General features: G+C 41.4%; 2 protein-coding genes across 2 annotated transcripts; one reads left to right on the forward strand and one right to left on the reverse strand.

Moving 5' to 3' along the window:
- Window positions 1–981: 981 nt before the first annotated feature.
- Window positions 982–14,799, reverse strand: rab5ab (RAB5A, member RAS oncogene family, b). Its single transcript, XM_085803546.1, has 6 exons — window positions 14,575–14,799; window positions 12,588–12,819; window positions 10,526–10,677; window positions 7,218–7,340; window positions 6,904–6,997; window positions 982–3,233 (listed from the first exon to the last, which is right to left on the reverse strand). Exons 2-6 carry the CDS (start codon window positions 12,751–12,753, stop codon window positions 3,118–3,120), a joined length of 651 nt encoding a protein of 216 aa, XP_085659672.1. The 5' UTR covers window positions 12,754–12,819; window positions 14,575–14,799; the 3' UTR covers window positions 982–3,117.
- A 308-nt stretch (window positions 14,800–15,107) lies between these two features.
- On the forward strand, window positions 15,108–21,530 carry efhb (EF-hand domain family, member B). Its single transcript, XM_085803298.1, has 13 exons — window positions 15,108–15,312; window positions 15,445–15,504; window positions 15,894–16,036; window positions 16,157–16,335; window positions 16,977–17,087; window positions 17,199–17,328; window positions 17,432–17,512; window positions 17,609–17,676; window positions 17,960–18,114; window positions 18,544–18,751; window positions 19,793–20,014; window positions 20,259–20,440; window positions 21,375–21,530. Exons 1-13 carry the CDS (start codon window positions 15,250–15,252, stop codon window positions 21,519–21,521), a joined length of 1,749 nt encoding a protein of 582 aa, XP_085659424.1. The 5' UTR covers window positions 15,108–15,249; the 3' UTR covers window positions 21,522–21,530.
- The last annotated feature ends 516 nt before the right edge of the window (window positions 21,531–22,046 follow it).

A 22,046-nucleotide genomic window follows, 5' to 3' on the forward strand; every position in this document is an offset into this window, starting at 1 on the left:
GAGATAAGTATTTTTAAAGGAGGATGCTACTGTATGGTAGCTCAACTGACGAACCAGTAGCCTGGGTTTGAGTTCGTCTATGGATTTGACCATAGGTAAAGTCACATACTAGGGTTTGACTCAGTCCTGTTATGATTCTATCTAATAATCTATAAGTGATTGGACTTGAAAATCTATAATCAAGACAACATGCTGACTGAAGTGATCCCAGCCTCGCTCGGTTGTGACTTCTAAATGAAAGCTTGCAAAGAATTTTGTTCCCATAACTTTTCATGAGGCAAAAATACACCACTGTACAGCTAAAGCAATGATGCATGATGACCTCATTAAACTTCATTCATTGAGCTTAATAGCATGCAAACATTAGTCAGCGGTGCTGCACAGCCGTAGACAACTTCTTGTTGGGTGTTAAAGCAGAAGTAAGCGATCCGGTCGTTTTGGCTAATGCTGCGTTCCAGGCAGGCTTTTGAAACCGTAAATTACAGCTTCAAGTCACAACTTACGACTTTGTAGCGTTCCAGGCAACCCACTCGTGTTTTTCCGACCTGTTTTACCTGTGAAAGTCACTATAACGGCCACTCGTAACCGCCGACCCGTGAACTCGTACCAGATCGAACTGGTCCTACGACTTCACAGGTCGGAAAAACACGAGTTACGAGTTTCCTTGAACGCACCATAACAGTCCTCATCCCTACGTCACCACATTCACGGTGTCCCTTGGCTGCACACACAGCCCTGCATGCCGTTCTCTCTCCTCATTGGATAAAAACTGTAGGATACGATAAATGTTTTCTTCTCGGCTCAGAGCAGAGCAGAGTGACTGACAGACCCGTGTTTCGGTCCAAACACTCTATGTAAGTGATTGCTGTCGGAAGATATAACTATTTAAGACTTATATTAACACAAATATATCACTTACTTCTGCTTTAAATCACTTATTATGTGAAATATATCAAAACGTCACTTGAGAGCAAGAAGGCGTACAAGAGACCTCTTTATTGAATTTATTAAGTTGTATTCAGACACTCAAAACTGATCAGCCCATCACTAGTAATGCTGTTTTACATCATTAAAATTCATTGAGCTGTAGGAGAGACCACCGGTTAGGTTAATTATGCTACCTGTTTATAGCAGTAGGTTAGCAAGTCCAATACAGTCTGTCATATAAAATCGAAGGGCAGTCATCATTAATTAAAACATGATCAACACTGTGCAATGAAATAAAAGTTCCTTTCAAACATGACCATGGACCATTTCTGAGAAAAGTAACAAGACACCACATAGGGATTTTGTTAATAACACTACATATACCTAAAAAGACCACCACTGCTTAACATTTGACCAGTTTGTGACAATGTCTAGAATGAAAATTAAAATTAAAAAAAAAAAAAAAAAAAGGAAAAGAAAAAGAGTAGCAGACCTATATTTAACTGTACAATTGTTCGGAATCTCTAGATAAATTTCCTGGTGAGCTCATGAGCTCTGCAAGCTGTACTAAAGGAGGAAGAAGACAACATTGCAACATTGCACCCTATAACAACATTAGAGTATATTTTTTTTCCACAGACTTGTGACAATGGGTAGTAGTCCAATTTTCTGTTTGTGTGCTGTCTGAACTCTATTCTAAAAGAAAAAAAAAAGAAAAAAAACACCCACCACCACCACCGCCACCGCCACCGCCACCGCCCCTCCCCTCCCCCCGTCCCCTTTGATTCAAATCACCCATATTGATGCAGCTCGGCTACTGGCCTGAACAGAAACAGAGTGGATGGACAAAAAAAAACAAAACAAAAGAGTTTAAACTAGTACTAGTCATGCGTTCAAGTCTTTGTGAGATGACTCACTAAGCAGGATGTTCAACAGTCTGCAGTTTTTCCTGTTGATTATCTTTCTCGTGTGAAGCCGGATTGTTTTTTTAGAACTGACATGGGACTCGTGCGATCGGACTCGACGAGGCTGCAGCATGAAAGCGATCCGTTGAAGAGGGAAGCTGAATTTAAATATCTTGTCACACGGGTTTCATGTTGCTTCCTGATGTTCCTGCGCTTTCCGCAACCCCGCTGTGATTTCCCACACCGCAAGGGGCTTTGTTCTTCAACGTGACGTACGGCAATGCCACAAGCCCACGTCGCTCTAAAGATGGAGTCTTTTTTTTTTGCTTTTATGAAAAGAAAAAAAAAAAATCTATTTTCTTGCACATAATGAGGAGCCTGACATGAATCAGGGCAGTTTTTTCTTCTATAGTCTCAAAATACCTTTTTTTTTTGTGCATTTCCAAGTTTTTCAAAAACTGGAGAGCGCTAAATTTGTTTTCCACACTTTTTTTTCCACTAGGAGTCTTGGATGAAGATGTTCTCTGGAGTAACAGATGTGAGGAGGGAAGGTGGGTTCTCAGTTTGCGTGACAGTCCATTCCTGGCGCCGTCTCGACACATCAATGCCCCACAACAACAAACAGTCTGAGAAGCCAGGCGTCTTCGTGATGGGAACAATTTGGTTTTCTTGTGATTGTGAGCACAACTTAACCCGCACACACGTCGCACAAACACACACACGCGCACAGAGCATTACAGGCAACATAATTTTGCATCCAGTCGACCCTGTGAAGTGACGAATGAGGCTACACCTTCTCATCAGCAAATCACTCTCGGAAAATCTCACACATGACACAATCACACGTTTCACAGGTTTCTCACTCGCTCAGCTTTCTAAAATGGGGTTAGTCCTCCAACTTAATGAGAAACAAAAATGTGTGTGTTTTTTTTTCTTTTCTTTTAGGCGTTGTAGTGATACATGCATCCATTATACTGATATACATTTCTTAAAAAAAGTAAATTAAAAAAAAAAGGAAAAAAAAGAACATCAAAAAAAAAAAAAAAAAGGTATTAGAAATGCAGCTATACAGAGTCTTTTAGCTAATCCAGGGGAGTGAGGTGGAGGGTCAGGTCTGACGTCAGAGAGCCAAGGAGCCCGATGTCCACATGTTGACAGGGGGGGTGGTGGGAGGGAGGGATGGGAGGGCAGAGTGGGGGATGTGTGTGTTGTGTGTGTATTTGTGTTTGTGTGTAGGAAGGGGGTGGGGGGGTTGGTGGGTGGGGGGTGAGCAGGAAGAGCTGGGTTAGTTACTGCAGCAGGGGCGGCTGGTGGGCTGAGCCGTCTCTGTCAGGTCCACTCCCCGGTTCCGCCCGCTGCTGGCTCCGGTGGCTTGAGGCTCGTTCTTGGGTAGTTTCTTTGCTGCAATGACAGAACAAGGCGGTCGTCATGACAACATTCGGTTATTTCCCTCTCCTTCTTCTTCTGTGAACAAATAAAGAATGAAATGATCTCATCCTATCCATACGTTTCCGAACGTCATCTATGGTCAAAACCGGAAGCTGGAAGCCGGTTTTGCATTTCCAGTGGAATTGTACGATTACGTTTCCATGATTTTCGGCCGTTGTCATAGATGCGGTAAGCGCATGGATGTATTAACGCTGGCTTTTAACACGGATGTCAATTTGTGTGATATCCATTGTTAACAGCTGGTGTGATGATCCATGCGTTTTTCAGATTTTCATTGAAAAAAAAAAAAAAATCCATGCATTTACCGCGACTACCGAAACCATGGAAACGTAAACATAAAATTCCACCGGAAGAGCAAAACCGGCTTACATTTTTGACGTTCGGAAAAAGGTGGATAACCAATGATGGGAATAATGGCGTTATAAAATAACGGTGTTACTCAAGGCGCTACTTTTTTCAAGTTACCGTTTCCATCTTTTTAACGCCGCTCAGCGCTCTCTCTCTTATTAGAATGCCACCGTTGCTAGGTTACAAAACGAGTCCTCTGACATTTCTGCCTTGTTTAGCTACTGTAAACACTACAGTGTGTGTGAGAAATACACAATAGCATTAGCGCCAGCTTTCGACATGGACGCTGAGGTCGGCCTACCTTCAAAACGAGTGTGGGTCATGATATATACCGAGCCACGTCTCCGGTTGTGTTGTTGTCGGTAACGTATGTCCCGCAACTTCTTGATTCTGATTGGCCAGTGTGGGAAAAGTGACATTGACAAGCGCCACGCTGTTCTAAAAGTTGAACAGATTTCAACTCGAAGCACTCTGAGCGCCGCGCTAAAATAAGTCCCACCGAGGGCGCTGAGCGCTGTGAGCGCCAAACTCCATAGGATCTGAATGGAAAGTAGACACTCAAAGTGCATTTGGTGGACACGGCCCCCCCTGACTGTTACTCTCACCATTAGTACATTACAATATCACGGAAAAGTCCATTTCCAGTAGTTCAACCCCAACCAAGTATTGAGTGCATACTGCATATAGATGGACATAGTTTTCAGAAGGCCAACATTTCTATATTAAAAATGCTTTAAAAAAAAAAATCCTTTGCTATATTTCCATTTTGGAGATACTGATTTTTAGGTCTTCACTGAATGTTAGTCATAATTATTACTATTAAAATAAACTGAATAAATAAAGACATGGGATGTTTCATTCATTGTGTAGGCTAATGGACATAATGTGTTAGTTTCACTTTAATTGAACACATTCTACATCGCGGAGGCGACGTCTTTCCACTTAGGGCTTCCTTCACCTCTGAAACGGGGCAGATCTCCGTGGGAGACACCTGCCTGACACAGCAACGTAGGGAACCGTGCATGTCCGCGGCGCACAGCTCCACAGACATGCACGGGGGGGAAAAAACGGCGTCGCCGTCGCACCGACTGCACGCGGATATGCGCCGCTTTAATGAGCGCGCATGTCGAGTCTACATGGGAGGTCAGCTGTTATCAGTATAATCAGAGACAACCATGAATGAGTTCGCCTCAGTTTCATGTGACTGTCACTGTCAGCCTGTTAGAAAAACATTTTACTGACCCCCCCCCCCCCCAAAAAAAAAAAAAAACTCTTCGGATCTGAACGATTCACACAAGTCACCTAATTGGTCATGAAAAAAGCGAGTTTCGCTTTTCGGCGCGCTGTTTGCATCCCTGTAAAATGCACCGTTATTTGACTCAAGAAGTCCCATCACACCCGTTAAGGTGTACGTTATATAGCCTACATTATTTTTCCGTCCATCAACTAGTCATTTTGCAATATTTTGCTATTTTTGATGTTTTGACCGCCTCCCCTCAGGTTTCTACTGTAGAGCATCAAAGCCAGGACATCACGACTTAAAGAAGAACTATGCAAGGCCGGTCGCTTTCCCGCTGATTTGCTAATCCTCCTCTTGGCCATGTGCATTTGTTTACAACGAAGCTGGCGAGAAATTAGTCAAGCCAAGAGACGCTAGGTGGAAGGCAGAGAGCCTCCATTCTCCCTCGTAACAGGTTTCACCATTTATTAAACCCTCACAATTACTCCAAAGCTGTTTAATTAAGGTAAAAATCTAGCATAGTTAAACTACAAATCCTGCATAGTTCCTCTTTAAGTCCAGCTTCTTTGCAGAGGAACCCTCTGCCCCCTACTACTGATACTACTACTACTACTACTACTACTACTACTACTACTGCTGCTGCTGCTGCTGCTGCTGCTTTGGCTGATTTTTATTCACTTGTGTTACTTGTTTCTTTACTGTCACTTTATTACATTGCTTGGAGCTGAGGGCAGATTTGATTCCCTTCACGTGAAAGCATGTTTTAGAATGAGAATAAATGAACCTTGAACCTTAATTGATCACTTAGCTGCAGCTGAGGACACAGAGAGAGAGAGACAGCTGTCAATCAAACAGCCTGTGCATGCTCACAATGGCAGTTTCCACTTAGCAGTGTTCAATGTAAAGAAAGCCCAGTGTGAAGACAGCACTCTCTGGTGGACAAACTATGTACTAACACCACTGGTTATCACTCAAAACATTTTACACTGTGAGCTGACAGGCCTCATTCTGCATGGCTGCTGCTTCCTTATTGGTAAATAAAAAAAAATAAAAAAAAACACAGCTACTGCGCTCTCATATGATGAATGATGAATCTGCCTGTGAGGACAGTGTCCTTCAGCGGACCTGAAGACCACACCTCTCCTCTGCAGATGAGACCAAAAACTACACCTTTGTTTCCAAAACAGTCATCAAGCACTGGCCCCACAGACTGCCAGAAAAGTGGTAGGTACCTGTGATTATGGGCTGGATGCGACCACTAAAAACCGACTGCCTTGCAGTGCATTATGGGACACTGAAGAGTATGGCCAGTTGTGTTCTTCAACATCAGCCAAAAGCAGGCCTTCGTAATGAGGCAGCTTTGTTGACTTATTATTATTATATAACTGCCGCTTAGATGCAGACTCAGAAGGAAGCGCTCTCTGAACTGGGCTACAGTCGCTCACAGATAATGGTATCAACTTGGATTTCTTGGAGTTGTAGTCCTGTTTACAGTTATTCTTTTATTTATTTTTTTTAAAGTATATTTTTTGGCCTTTTTCGCCTTTAATGGAAAGCACAGTTGAGAGAGAGACAGATAATGGGGAGGCAGAGGCGGGGGTGGGGGGCATACAGGAAAGTCCCTATTCTTTTAGACTATATGAAGCAGCTTTGGATTACCTGCATGAAGCTGTGCATGTGTGCTGTTCACCCTTAACAATCAATAGCACATTTTCACACAAGAGACGCTTTGGACGACCGGTCGTTAGCTGTTGCTCAAGGGCACTTCAGCAGAGAACATAAATCAGACTTACAACACAGCTCAGTGCTTCTGTCACGGCTCTTGTCTCTAGCTCTGCCACATCAACACACATCACTAAAAGTCACTTTGACTTTTATTTTATTGGAAACTGATGCTTTTATTTGCTTGTTATCTGTTAATTGAAAAGATATTTTTTTGTTTGTCTTGTGGACTCCAGGAAGAATAGTTGTGAAAACTAATGGGGTTCCATTTAACAATAAAACAATAAACAACACATCTTTAAAAAAACTTACCGATGGCCATGAAAATCTCATTCACGTTCATAGAAGTCTTCGCCGACGTTTCCATGAAAAGCAAGCTGTTGTCATCTGCGTATGACTGTGCATCCTGCGAGAGAGAAGAGAACCCAACATCAGGAAGCCATTAGTTAAACCCACTCACAGTACTTCACAGTGTGTGGAGCGGCCCACAGGACGGTGGTGACGACACGGAGAGCGCCTGCTCCTGTCGAGCCGCGTCATAAATAACAATCGGCCTGAGAATGTTTCATGATAACTTCAAAAGACACCCGACACACAACTTCCTCATTTCAGTGAAAAAGACCGACCTGGAAGTCCAGTGCTCTCTTGTTTGCGAGATCAGCCTTGTTCCCAGCCAGGGCTATTACAATATTTGGACTGGCTTGTCTCTGCAGCTCTTTAACCCAGTTCTTCGCCCGTACAAATGACTCCTGGCAAACAAAACAAGAGGGGGTGAGTCAGTTAGTGAAAATAACAATAAGTCCCATGTGATGGAAAGAGGAGGACATGTGGAGCCTTCCAATGATGCCCAGTGAGAACTTTGCCTCTCTTTTGTTCAATCCAAAAATGGTATAAAGTCTTATTAGAATGATGATGCTTATGACATACTTCCAGGTAGAAAACCAGCACGTAATTTGAATGAGAACAGAAGTAACGAACAAGAGTTTAGCTATATATATATAAAATATTTTTCACGCCCCATCACCATTTAGACAAATCTAAAAATGATTGAAGAAACATTACTATTTCTATGTGTGTGTGTGTGTGTTTTGTGTTGCTATGTGTTGTATTTCTTCAGTTTAAGGGGGAATCACAGTGTCTAGAAAGCATCAGTGGCTGCAGCTGACAGGGACAGCTAACGGTAGCTAAGCTAACATCAGGACGTCAGCTGTTAAAACCCTCCCGTTGTCAGACACGACATGAAACTACTCCAGTTAGCTCAGTCATGTTGTAACTCAGAAAACCGCTAGAGAAAATATTTTTTCATGGACCGTTTATTGAGTCACTGAGTAATTAAAGTTAAACAGGTAGCTAACCGTTAGCCCGGCTAATCTCTGATAACCATGACTAATTACAAAAATGGGCGCCGCACACGTAAATAGTAATGTTTGTCCAATCATTGGTTTTATAAACTTTACAAACATCAGACAACAAGGCGATTCGTTCTATACCGGTTGACACTGAATACCGGTATTTATTTTTGTCATGATATGAATTTTTCATATACCACAATACCGGTGAAGTGTTTCACCGCTGCACACCAACAGACGTACTAGACCAGTGTTTTTCAACCTTGGGGTTGGGACCCCATGTGGGGTCGCCTGAAACATCTAGTAATTTATTTTTTTTTAAATTGCTAATTATTATTCCTTTAAAAATTATGATTAAAAACACCACAAACAAACAATCTTAAACAACTGTATTCTATACTTTCACTTACTCGAATATAAATCGAGTTCAAATAAAATGCAGCATATAAAAATATCTGAGCTGGTGCATCTTGATTGACGGGGTCCCCAGAAATTTGTGATGTCAAAATGGGGTCACGAGCCAAAAAAGGTTGTGAACCACTCTGCTAGACGATTGCGACCGCAGTGTAATTATTTGAACATTGTACAAATTAGCGATTTATTGCGTTTTGCGTTTATTAATGTTTCAGTGTGACCTGTGGATGCGTACGTGTTTGTGTGGGTGTGTGTGAGAGAGAGGAGGGTCATGGAGGGGGTCCTGCTGCATTTACCTGAACAAAACAAACACTATGTCCTTATGACAGCTGAATGGGCTGTTTAAAGCCAATCTAGTGCAGTAACTCTTTTCTCATTAAAAGCAAATGTGGGTAAGCCCGTTCTTGCATGAAAAAAAAAAAAAAGTCAAATACCGTGAAACCAATATGATTCTCAAAAATACCGTGTCATACCGCCCAGCCCTACAGTATGAAAATATCGTCAGGTTCAGTAAAAGCAGTGTTTGGAACAGCATGGAAGGGACCAAAAAAATGTCAACAATGTGAGCTACAAGCCTGTTTTTTAAGCTGTGAGGAGGACGGGTTTTCTTTATTCAGGACCTTAGGATTTCCAAATATAGGCCTTAACTAGTCCACTCATCACTGAGGACCGCAGACCAGACCCAGGACCAGTCACACCAGATCCAAATTAGACTCAAGTCTAACTGGGCTTGGTCAGGTATCACTTGGCTTTTGTTGGATCTCTGTGTCAGATGTCTAAGCAATCTTAATTAACCCTAGTGTATGTTGTACCAGAGGAGTTTTAAGGTGAGTGGAGGGGAATTACAGCTGTGAACTTCAGTGGCGTTTACTGAAGAAAAACACAGTAACACATTAGATGAATGCTTTTAAATTACAACTTTTGGAATTTGATCCAAAGTATTTATAGGTAAATTGTCTTTTGTCTATCTATTTCTCAGCTAACTGCTGGTTGATATATTGTTGGTGGATATAGGACTTTTTATAAACTTATTTCTATACATTTTACATTGGAGCTTAAAAAAAAAATCATTCTTTCTTTTTTGTTTGCCTTTATGTACAGCTCTGGAAAAAAATGAAGAGACCACTTCAGAATGATCAGTTTCTCTGGTTTCTACTATTCATAGGTATGGGTTTGAGTAAAATGAACACTTTTGTTTTATTCTATAAACTACAGACATTTCTGCCAAATTCGAAATAAAAATATTGTCATTTAGAGCATTTATTTGCAGAAAAAGACATTTTGGAGTTGTTTTTTCAAGAGCTGTATATTGAGGACTTTGTTTTTTTATCATTATTATACTAATATTTCTTCTCTGTCCAACCCTGACTGCTTGTTGATTTAATTGAATTAACTGATAGTTCATCATGCCGCTGCCAGGACTGAGTGTTTATCTCTTCTGGTATGTCTGGGTCAACTGAAGTTTGGATCAGGACTAATTATCCTTTGGCTTTGCTCCGGTCCCCCTGGGATCAAGTCTCTCTCCTTTTTGAAATTGTATTTTTTCTTGTCAGCTGCAGGTTAGGGGTAAAATAAAAAATCCTTCCCCAACATCCAATTCATCTACTCCACACCAAACTAATCAGCTGTGTGGGCGCTTTGCAAATCAAATAAAAACATCCAAGTTGTGTGTACAAGGATAAGAACGATAGTCTGGTCCATCTATCAGGATCTAGAAATAGGAAAGAACTAAATCGGATGTTGTTTTTGAGACTATTTACAGATGAAAGCAACATTTCTTAAACTAAAAGACTGTGAAAAGTGGATGCTTGCTGTTTAATATAGAGATTCTGTGGAGGGTTCATGTGCAATGTGTCTTCTTGCCTCCTATCAGTACACGCTGTATATGCACGTATACATGCGAGCGTCTGGATGCGTAACTTTTTTGGAGTCAAGTGACTGATGCAGGTGTGACATCTTTACATTGTACACCATCTATAAAACAGTGTGTTGTTGAGTGATGACTCATCTTTTTTTATTTGTCAAGATTCTAAAAATAACCATCTGGTTTTGTCTCGACTTCGAAAAAAAAACAAAAATTAAGATGGAAACCCCCACTGTCGCTCATCATTGACAATGAAGTTCCTGTTATGGCAGCGTACGGCGGCAGAAAAACCTGGCGCCCAACTCACCTCATTTGTTATGTCATACACCACGATGGCTGCCTGGGCACCTCTGTAGTACATGGGAGCCAGACTGTGGTAGCGCTCCTGACCAGCTGTGTCCCAGATTTCAAACTTGACTGTTGTGTCGTCCAAACATACTGTCTGAGTCAGGAAGGCAGCTGCAGGGGCACAAAAGCAAAAAAAAAAAAAAAAAAAAAGAGGCAGTGACAAACAGGCCAGTGGCAACAGAGCTGCGCAAAAAAATGTGTTTCTGCGAGGTAATAATCTAAGACCAACGCCAGAGACACACAGGGGGATTATCTGCTTGACTTAGTCCATCAAGTAATATCAAAACACATTTTATGCAGAGTATACAATATGTGGATGGGTTACTGGGATTGAGTTGGTTGGAAATGTATCTATTTTTATTCAGGGCAGATTTATCCTGCTGGTCCGGGGGATTGAACCGGCGACCTTCAGGTCACAAACCTCCAGCTCATCAGTGTCCTCTGACTCCACCTCTGCCAGTTATGTTTTTGGTTTTTAATGGTTCATCATCAGTGTTTGAATCGATAACCCTGAGTTATAACTTAAAGAGGAACTATGCAAGTCTGGTTGCTTTTCCGCTGTGTTGCTAACCCTCCACCTGGCCATGTGCATTTGTTTACAATGAAGCCGGTGAAAAATCAATCCATGGAGCGGTGGATAACTTATATAACACATACATACATGTATATCTGTGTAGTCTAAACTGTCCGCGTTAGTGACGCGGTGCACAAAGACGAGAGCGGCGGCCAGGTACTACACTGATGTTGCAAGATTGGTTTTCATCCATGAGACACCAGGTGGAAGGCAGAGAGCCTCCGTTCTCACTCATAACAAGTCACAAATCATGTAGTTAAAGCAGAAGTAAGCGATATTTTTGTGTTAATATAAGTCTTAAATAGTTATATCTTCCGACAGCAATCACTTACATAGAGTGTTTCGACCGAAACACGGGTCTCTCAGTCCCTCTGCTCTGCTCTGAGCCGAGGAGAAAACTTTTCTCGTATCCTACAAGTTTTATCCAATGAGGAGAGAGAACGGCATGAAGGGCTGTGTGTGCAGCCAGAGCCAGTCTGGTGCAGCCAAGGGATGCGCCTGAATGTGGTGACGTAGGGATGAGGGCGGGGGCTGCTAACTCCATCGGCTGACAAGACGTTATGGTGCGTTCAAGGCAACCCGTAACTCGTGTTTTTCCGACCTGTGAAGTCGTACCAGTTCGATCTGGTACGAGTTCACGGGTCGGAAGTTACGAGTGGCCGTTTTAGTGACTTTCACAGGTAAAACAGGTCGGAAAAACACGAGTGGGTTGCCTGGAACGCTACAAAGTCGTAAGTCGTGACTTGAAGCTGTAATTTACGGTTTCAAAAGCCTGCCTGGAACGCAGCATTAGCCAAAACGACCGGATCGCTTACTTCTGCTTTAACTATCACAATTACTCTGAAGCTTTTTAATTAAGGTAAAAATGTAGCATAGACACAGGTAAAATCCTACTTAGTTCCTCTTTAAACTACTTTTGCCTTGTTTACTTCCTGTGGTCACTGCTGTCTGAGATTTTACGAATGTCTGGGTGTTTTCATTTGGACATTTGGTGAGTTTGAAGAATGGCAGTGAGAGGTGAGGCTGACAATACAATGGAATGCATGGAACCTGATTAGATTCAGCAGTATGTTCGCCACTGGTTCATACAGTAAGTGTAAGATTATGCAGGTGGTAAATCGACTTTGACCTCATTCAGGAACGAACAGTCATCTCTTCATTGTCTCCTCATCTCTACTGAATCCAATGCTGTTAAACCACAATGCTCTTTTCAATGTGTTAAACAAATTAACCACCAATTTCCCCTTTTCTTAGTTATGTTTCCTATACTCTGGCATCACAAATAGTTATTTTATTGTCGCTCTTTCCCCCTTTACATGCTGCTCAGGAAATATGACTCCTGTGCCAGCTATTTGTTTGTACCATAATGAACATGAGCTGGATATTCAATGCCCAGTGTTGCTGTGACAAGAACTGAAAGATAAGGACGTCGAGTTAGATTGCATACCTCCGATTGTGCTCTCTTGGAATTCGTGAAACTGTCCCTTGACGAAACGAAGTACAAGACTTGACTTCCCCACCGCTGACTCTCCTAAAAGCACAAGTTTGAACTGACAAATCTTGTTGCCTGTGTTTGGCCCATTGGGTCGTGTAGCTCCGCCTCTACTTGCCATGTCACACCGTCTGCTCTCTTCCTCTGTACACTGATGTACTGTGAAAAAAAAACCTTTAGAAAATACCTGAAACAGAAGAGAGAACAGAAAGCAGTGTCACTTTTACATAAATAAAATATTCAAAACATGTCAGGAGATATATTAGGCCATAACTGAAATGTACAGATTTGTTGACAATTTTACATTTCACCATCTCAAGCTATGAGTCATGATTAGATTATGCACTACACAATTGATAGTGTGCAGACACTGGAACACACACATATAGATACTTGTTATATCTTATAACCTACATGTGTCTACTGTTAAATCAAGACCATTCTAGGTATAATCCATATTTTTGAAACATACAGTACTTCATTTTTCTGAGAGATAAATTCTTAATGTTCTAAAGGGGTAAATACCTACAGAGCAAAGTGGTTGGCTGTTAGAACAACAATGTTTCTGCACAGACTGTCACAAAGTAGAATGAACATTACAGTGTAGTGTTGTTGTTCTTACAACTTCTCTTCTAAAGCAGTCCAGTCCTAAAGGCCACACATAACACAGTGACCATGAGGGGAATTTTACTGTAGTTCACTATAGACAAAAGTCAACAAAAGTTTCAAATTACCATCCACACTGTGTTTCCTTGTTAAACAAATAGGTGTTTGCTTTCCTTAATAACTGAGCTGAGTTAAACAGGTGTAGTGAAAACATCCCAGAGTTTGGCAGACAGTGAAAGTCACTTTACCGCCTGACAATAAGCAACACTAGATTCTGACAGATGAGGTAAATCTGAACTTCTGCTTCCTGAGTTACCAGAGGTTTCTCATCTGTGCCGTTTCAAGTTTAACTTGTAAAAAAAAAAATCACAACATAATGAATCACAACATAATGACCAAGAAGTGTAGCTGTAAAGAAAAAAAAAAAATCTACAACAACAAACCTCTGGCAACTGCTGCCTGTAGCTTTAAGTAACGCGAGACAAACTGTTATAAAGGAGATTTGTAATGATGCGAGTCTGGGCACATGTGGAAATGTGTTTTCTGTGCACGGCTGTGTGGATTGAAGGTGAACAACAACACGAGCCATGTTAACCAGTTCACAACAGATTACCTCTGTAACTGGGGCACATCGTTTTCTTAATGTATTTTTTATTTTTCATCTACTACCAAGTAAACAAAGTATCAGTCCAAAAATAATTGCCTTCAACTTCGTCGAAATCGCGTTACGACACACAGTAAACCACAAATAACCTGTTATGTTGTTGCTGACTGGCTCGAATTAGCAGAGTAACGACTGTTCGCATTAGCAACAGCTAGCCCCCAAAACCAACCACTCTTTGTATTTAAGCGTAATCCAACCTCTGTGACGTCGGTTTCAATATATATAGTTTTTTACACACGCACGCACACAGCTTATAAACACTACCCAGATCTGACATCCGTGTTACGTTTGGGGACGCCAAAAACACAGATGATGTTGGTTTGGGTGTGTACAGCTAATGACAGCTAGCTAGCGTTAGCTGCATGACGTTAAATCAGTGACCTACCTGATCAATCAGTGGACCAAACAAACAGGGTCGCGGGCGTTTGCTATTTAAACCACCAATGTGCGAATCGTCTAAACATGATGAGTCATTGGGATTCACCAGCCGAACAACGCTGACTCCCTGTGCTATCTTAGCTCGGCCCTTCCAGTATCGGTGAGCTAACGTTAGCTAGCCAGATAATAGGCAGCTGGGCAGGCTAACGCTGTTTAGCTCTGCTCCGCATCGGGAGGAGCCCTCTGTCTGGATAGCCTTTAGCCAGACAGCTAACGCGAATATTAGCTACTCACCTGCCAAAAAAGGAGGAAGCTAGTTAATGTGAACGTTGTCTCCGGGGATGGTATTTGTGGCACTTCAGTGTCTGTTCACAGTGAGTCCGGTCCCCAGCCTGCGACTGTAACGTTAGGTTTCATAAGGCTCTGCGAGGTCCCTCTCCCACTTCTTTCAACTTCCCTTTTCGCATTGTACGAAGGATGATGACAGATCGTATGACTAGAATTGACAATCCGCCTACGTATCAGCGCCACGGACCAATCGTGTGCGAGCATTTATTCCCAATTTACTGGAATGTGCCTTTCCAGATAACTACAGGACACAACCATAAAAAACACAATCCATATCCAGATTCAGACTATCAACAGGATCTATGAACAGGATACAGGCCGAAGATAGTGGATTTAAAAAAAAAAAATATGTTAACGCATAAATAAATAAATAAAATATTAAAAAAAGAAAAAAGGCTGTGCCTAAATAACAATAATAACAATAACTCTATAAGTCACATGAAAAGTACTTTTGAACAAATTCAGGGCTTTGGCTATTTGTTGTTGCCTGGCAACGGAACGCAAACAGGTGCTCAACTTCTCGTCTCCCACTGTCTCGAAACTTCTGCAAAGGTCCCCTGAGACAAAGGATAAAGACTGACAACTGCCTTTGCTTCTACTACAACTGAATTCACTTTGAACATGAGTGACGGAAACACCCTTCACCGACTGAAATATACAGACAGATGTCCAAATATTCCCACGGTAAGTCGACGAAGATACTGCGAGCTAGCTAAGTTTGCGTTGGTGCATTTCCGGCTATTCTGTCTGGGATGTTTAATGTAAAGACACTTTTGTGAACTGCATATATATTTCCTTATTTTCTTTCAACATCAGGCTGGGAAAGTAATACCCCCGGGGGACAGGGCGAAGAGCTGCTTACAAGAAGAGGCGAAGGTAAGTCCTGAAGTGGAGGAGGTAACTTACCTGCTCATACTCTGTTAAAAGGCCTGCTAAAATAAAAATACTAAAAGTTTAAGTTATTCTGTATCACGAGGAGCATCAGAATTACATATATTTTTTATTGAGGTAATAATTGTTCTCTTGTTTCTGGTCATGTGCTGCCCTGTAAGCCAAAGTAATACAGCCCCATGAAGTGCACAGTAGCCTATCTGTGATGTGCATTAGAAGTCAATACTAAAATGGAAATACACAAGCACTCAGAACTGTAGTATTTGAGTAAATGTAGTGAGTAACATTCCACCACTGTAATTGGTAGTGACAGACAGATTTTGAAAACATGCTGACTCTCTCTCATAACCCATATCACCATTTTGACTTTGCAGTCGTCTACCCCGCCTGTGGTTAGGAAATTTCGTAACAGCATCCAACCAGAACCAGGAGCTATCAGAGTGCACCCAGGCAAAGCAAATGATCCAGATGTTGCCAGCACCCTTGTTCATGGCATCAAGACCAAATCATCCCTGACTTTAAGTACCACACACACACACACACCTCCCTGGGAGTTAAAGGGACAATAAGGAGAGTTTTTACTGCACCAGATTTGGATCTTTGTTTTTATGTTTGTATGTGTGATATGATCCCAACAGGGCAGCAGCCTGCTAAATCCTCCCCAAAAGACCTTGGTCCAAGAGAAGTTGCAAGAGCTGAGTGAGGCAGTGTACACCTCCAGTCAAAAAGCACCGCTGGGCAGATCACATGATCAGCAATGTGGACTTCCTACCTGGTATAATGACAAAACTACATTTGGTGTTAAGACAGCTAAAGGTATGTGTAACATTAAATAAGATGGCTGTTTATACAGTTTAAAAATAAGCCAATATTTGTCTTGGGTCAACTCTGCAGTTATTTTACTTTAGTACTCATCACTCATAATCATTTGTTTTTTAAAGGGATAGTTCAACATTTTGGCAAATTGACCCATTGCCATAATCCCTATAGATTTAGGAGTAGGTTTGTTACCTTTAATTGTCGGCGCAAGCTATTTTTAGAACGGCAGAGCAGAGTCGCAAGCTGCTCAGAGCTACGCTATGGAGGCTAATAGGATTTCTTGGTTTCCCTCATCAAACTCATCACAAATACACAATCCAACAACTCCAAAACGCTCTGGTGAACAAGTTGTGACCTGCACATTCACCACGCTTTGAGATAATAACAGAACGTTACGAGACAGAGTTGTTTTGGAGGCAAATGCTGTATTTGATGAGTCTGATGAGGGAAACCAAGAAATTCCATTAGCCTCCGTAGGGTAGCTCTGAGCAGCTCGCGGCTCTGCTCCGCCGCTCTAAAAATAGCTTGCACCGACAATGGATGTTACTATTAAACATAAGAGTAGGTGTCTTTTTACTGAAATGAAAAGCTTTGTCTTTGCATTTGTAATGTCTCATATTTAATATCTTGTTGTTAAGGCTTGAATGTGCGAGAGATTATTAACCCTTCAAAAACAGCTGAAGAGCTGGAGAGGGAAGCTCAGGAGGGACACGAGGTTTATGTTCGTAGCCACAATGCATATTTTGTTGGTAAGAGAAATGGAAAAAATACACTAAACTTTTTATTTGTTGAATTTTATGGATACCTTTGAAATATAATGTCTGCTTTCACAACGATGAAATAATCTTGCTCTGCTCCAGGTGAACGGATTGACAGGAAGTATGACTGGAGTCGCTACAGTAAAGACAGCAGGTTTGGTATCCTGACACCTCATTTTAATGATGGCCGTACTCTTGGCAAAACTCTCCACTGGCTCGGGGAGCCACTGAAGTAAGTGCTGAAATAAAGCGCTAATAATTTCCTTTACACTATTTTTCCATTCAATGTGTATCTAATTAAAACATCTTGCACTGGTATTATTATTATCCCATAGGTTTTACAATCCAAAGACTGTTTGGAAAAGATCTGGGAACAGGGAAAAGATGGAGCCACACATTGGCAAAACGAACAAGATGTAAGTTAATGTCAGACCTCCTCTCACTAATCCTGTGACTTCTGGCTTGAATAACTAATGCTGAACTTCATCCTCCCTGTGAACCCATTGTTTCAGGAGAGGAAATTCCTTGAGTGTTTCACGAGATCACACCTTTGGGATTCTCTTGTCGCCGGATGAATTTGGTATTTCAATTCAATTCAATTCAAAAAACTTTATTGTCTATCACAAGTGACAGAAAATCGCCTTCAGTTTGGGCTCAAAACAATAAAACACCAAACGTAAAATCCACATTTGAACTCACACAGAACAGCTGTAATAAAAGCAGGTGCAGCTTGTCCTAACACACTCTTGTTTATTTATGAGTTTATAGGGTTTATAGGTTATATATTGGAATATGTAACATACTGTATACAGTAGGTTACTGATATGCTGGAGACATGTCTGCATCTACATCTCCTTGCACAGGAGCTGGAGAGACAATCCACTGCACAGAGGCGGGGCATTACGCCAGAGGTCCAGAGAGACAGCGCAGCCTCGTCAATGCAGTGCGACACGACCTCAAGAGGGTCAACTTCCACAACTTCTCCTCCCTGCTGCAGGCGTTCGGACATTACGACAAGGTACAAATGTAGACACCACTGACAGGGTCACATCTCCACATTATGCTTTTGACATATTGTCTATAGTATTGTCATTATTTAACAATGTAAAATAAGGGTTAGTCAACATAGTATGAATCACCAAATACATATTTTCTATACCAAAGAAGATCTTATTTAAAAAAAACAGAGAAAGAGTAAACTTTTTTACTTAGCAAAGATGTGCTTTTATAATATAGAAGCTGCCCTCTGTTGTGTCCCTGGTAGCCATTAAAGATGTTATTGATTTCACTTTTCATTTTATTGAATTGTGTGGTTTGACATAAAGCCAGTGATGTTAATTTGGTATTAAAACATGCTCAGGTAACAATGCTGGTATAAATCTCCCACTGCACTCTCACACTGTTGTTGGCAAGCCTCCTCCTAATGTCTCTTCATGTACATCACTAGAAAGGAAAAGGAATGATTGATAAAGAGGACCTCCGGGCAGTGTGCCAACAGTTCCAGCTGAATGTTAGTGAGCCAGTCCTGAACGACCTGATGGATTACTGTGACACAGATAAAGATGGACTGATAAACTTCCTGGAGTTTGCCAACTTCCTCAACTGGAAGAACAAGATGCTTATCAACACTCGGGAGCAAGGCATCATAACAAATGGTCAGTTAAATGTAATGTATGGATCAATTTATTTATTGTAATGCTCTGAGAGGATCACATTACTTTAAAGGGATAGTTCAACATTTTGGCAAATTGACCCATTGCCATAATCCCTATAGATATAGGAGTAGGTTCATTACCTTTAATTGTTGGTGCAAGCTATTTTTAGAACGGCGGAGCAGAGCCGTGAGCTGCTCAGAGCTACGCCACAGAGGCTAATGGGATTTCTTGGTTTCCCTCATCAAACTCATAATCCAACAACTCCAAAGTTGTGTCCTGCACATTCACCACATTATGAGATATTAACGGAACGTTACAAGACAGAGTTGTTTTCGAGGCAAATTTAAAGGTACATTGTATAAGTTCTCCTGTTATCTATTCACAAAAATCGATTATTCTGTTCAAAAGTACGTTTTTCATTCATCAATAATTACCCCCATCAACAAACTGAAGTGTTCCGGTAAGCTCTGAATTTGCTGTTCATATCATTCATATATACGTTGAGTGGGCAAGCTCGGTTGGTAGCTGCCATGTCGTTTCGCCATGTTTTTACGTCTAGTGGCAGCGTGACGGTAGGAAACCACGGAAACTCACCGGAGACACCGGAGCTGTCGGCTCAGGTCGAGGTGGCGTCTGTGAAAAGTAGTCGGAAAAACGTCCGTCAGTAACAAACCAGATGTCATTTTAGTCACAGAAGTCGAGAGAAAGCCGGTAAAACGTGGGTCAGGTCAACAATACGACATCGCCATGACAACATATTGTCACGTGTATTGTTTTGCCGTGTGCTGACGGACCTCTTGTTTACATAAAGGCTTGTTTATGCTGTTAACTGCAGCGGCTGTTGTCCGTCTGCCATCTAACCGATTTCACGTGAATGCAGCATGAAAAATACGACTGAGTTGCTTGCGATCTACAACCACACCACTAGATGGGACTAGTAATTCCTACACACAATGTACCTTTAATGTAAGATTTTTTGTTTGTTTGTTTTTATTCAGTGATGTTACCTGCTCAGGTATGAATAACTGAGGTCTCTTACAGAATGTCAGGCTCCAGATAACACAGAGGGAGAGCCTCTGTCTGAACCAGACCAGCTTCCTGCCTCCCAGGCCTTGATTAAACCTGAGGACCTGGAGCCTGTTGAGCCGAGCAGCTCAAAGAAAACTGTCAGAACCCTGAAGCACCACAAGGCAATAGTCCCAAACCGCTTCACCACCTCCTCCTCATTCATCGGGGCTGTCACTGATGGTCCGCTCACATCAAGTATGTATTAAATTATATAAGCACATATAGCCACACACAATGTTACATGTGTCTGCTGTATACATTTAATTTCACAATTTATCAAACCTTTATCTTACTGTTTTATATGAATCAGAATTTTGTAACATAAAACATACTTGAAAATTACTGTGCAATTTGAGAACATCATCTATCTGTGACTGTTTTATTTTTCATTCACACCTCTTAAAAAGTCCTTACTCATCATCTGGTCTCTCTCACTTAGACAGTTGCACATATGGGATCCCGTCCGTGCGCTCTGACCTCCCAGCTCCACGCATCAAGAGAGTCAGCGACACTACAAACTATGGCAATACGTCCACGGCTGCAAAACTTCTGCATCCATCAGTTCTTGCCCTCCACGGGGTTCATGAGGAGCACTTGATGTTACCTCGTACCAAAAAGGAGGTACGCACTTCGCACCAAATCAGTGGTTAAATGTATCAACACATAGGAATTACTGTGGAGCTACTGCATGTTTTCTATCTTATAAAAATCAGGAATTAAGATGGAATTATTTTCAGTGGCCGAGTGGAGCTCAGGAATAAGGCACAAGTGATGAATGAGACAGATGTTAATAAACTTAATTCACAGGAGACATTTTTTTCTGTCATAGCAGGGAAGCACAGGTGCAACTATCAGCATTAATGATGGCTTTGTTGATTACAAACATCACACTGTGTTCCGAACCTTTGCATACAATACATTCATTTGGCAGGTGCTTTTGTCAGGAGCAACTTGAAATGCATGTATTCAGCCTCCATTGCAAAACAGGTGTAACTGTCAACAACACTCTGTGACATTATAAAGTTGTAATCCTCACACTGTTTTCATTTTTACACAACTTCATTTCAGCACTACAATCTTTCATATTTTGTGCTTGAGTACATAATAATAATTTGCTCTATTACATAAGTCTCTGAACTCTTCAGACTTAATTAAAGTTTCAACGGGCAGCTTTTTTTTTTTTTTTTTTTAATTCAAGCTGCTTGTACCAAATATGGTTAAGATATTGTTTTGTTTATTGGTGTGCTGTAGAAGCAATACTTTCTCTATGATCCCTCCTTAGTATTTTCTTCAATTTGTTTGTTATTTGTTGTTTGAATCATCATTTCTCTCTTAAGAGTTTAATCATTTTTTAAATATTCATCGAGGAAACGTTTTCCAACATCAGCCAGTTTCACATTTGTTCAGTTCTTTTTCCAGACTGGTCATTATTAGTCTCCTGCTACTTCTGTGAGGTTTTAGTGAAGTAAAAAGACATAAATCTCACTATTATAACAGGACCATGTGTTGGTGTAATGGGTTTTCTGTCAGACACCTTTCATCCTCTTCTTCACAGATTGCAGAGATCTTCAGTAATGTGGGTGTGAATATTTCTGAGGAGACCTTTGAGGAGGCCTGGAAGCTGGCATCCATGAAGCAGTCAGATGGAGTGGTTTGTGTCGAGGATTTCCGTAATGTACTCAAGGAAATTAAAGCAATTTGATTCTTTTTACTGGTGTGTCCGAATTACCACAGTTATTTCTGTTTAAAGGGATAGTTCACCCAAAAGTTCACTCATTACTGTATCTACTCACCCTCATGTCGACTAAGAGCTGGGAGAAGTTTCAGAGTCCTCCATGCCTTCTCTGAGTTACAGGGGGGGTCTGCGCAGCACTGCATGTCCATATGACGGTTGCGAATGGAGCTCACTTTTCTTCGTCCAAAAAGACACGCCAAAAAACATCCAAATACCTCCATAGTGCTCGTCTGTAATGTCCCTCTTGTATTGAAGCCCCAACATGAGAAATTGTTCCGAAAAAAATGAAATAAGTATATGTTTTAAGCTTGTTTGTAGCGGAAGCTCCCAGTGTTGCTCTGCCGGAATCTCGCGCGATTTGCGGAGCCGTGAACTATCCCTTTAAACATCTCCAGTGTCTTTCCTAAAACTTGTAAATCCAAAATGTTGTAGTTTGAAGGGACTGCATTTTTGACAGCAAAGTAAGACTGTTAGAACAGGAAAGACCAAGTA

The sequence above is a fragment of the Trachurus japonicus genome, chromosome 16, assembly GCF_045865225.1.
Source record: "Trachurus japonicus isolate A0001 chromosome 16, Traja_1.0".
Taxonomy (NCBI): Eukaryota; Metazoa; Chordata; class Actinopteri; order Carangiformes; family Carangidae; genus Trachurus; species Trachurus japonicus.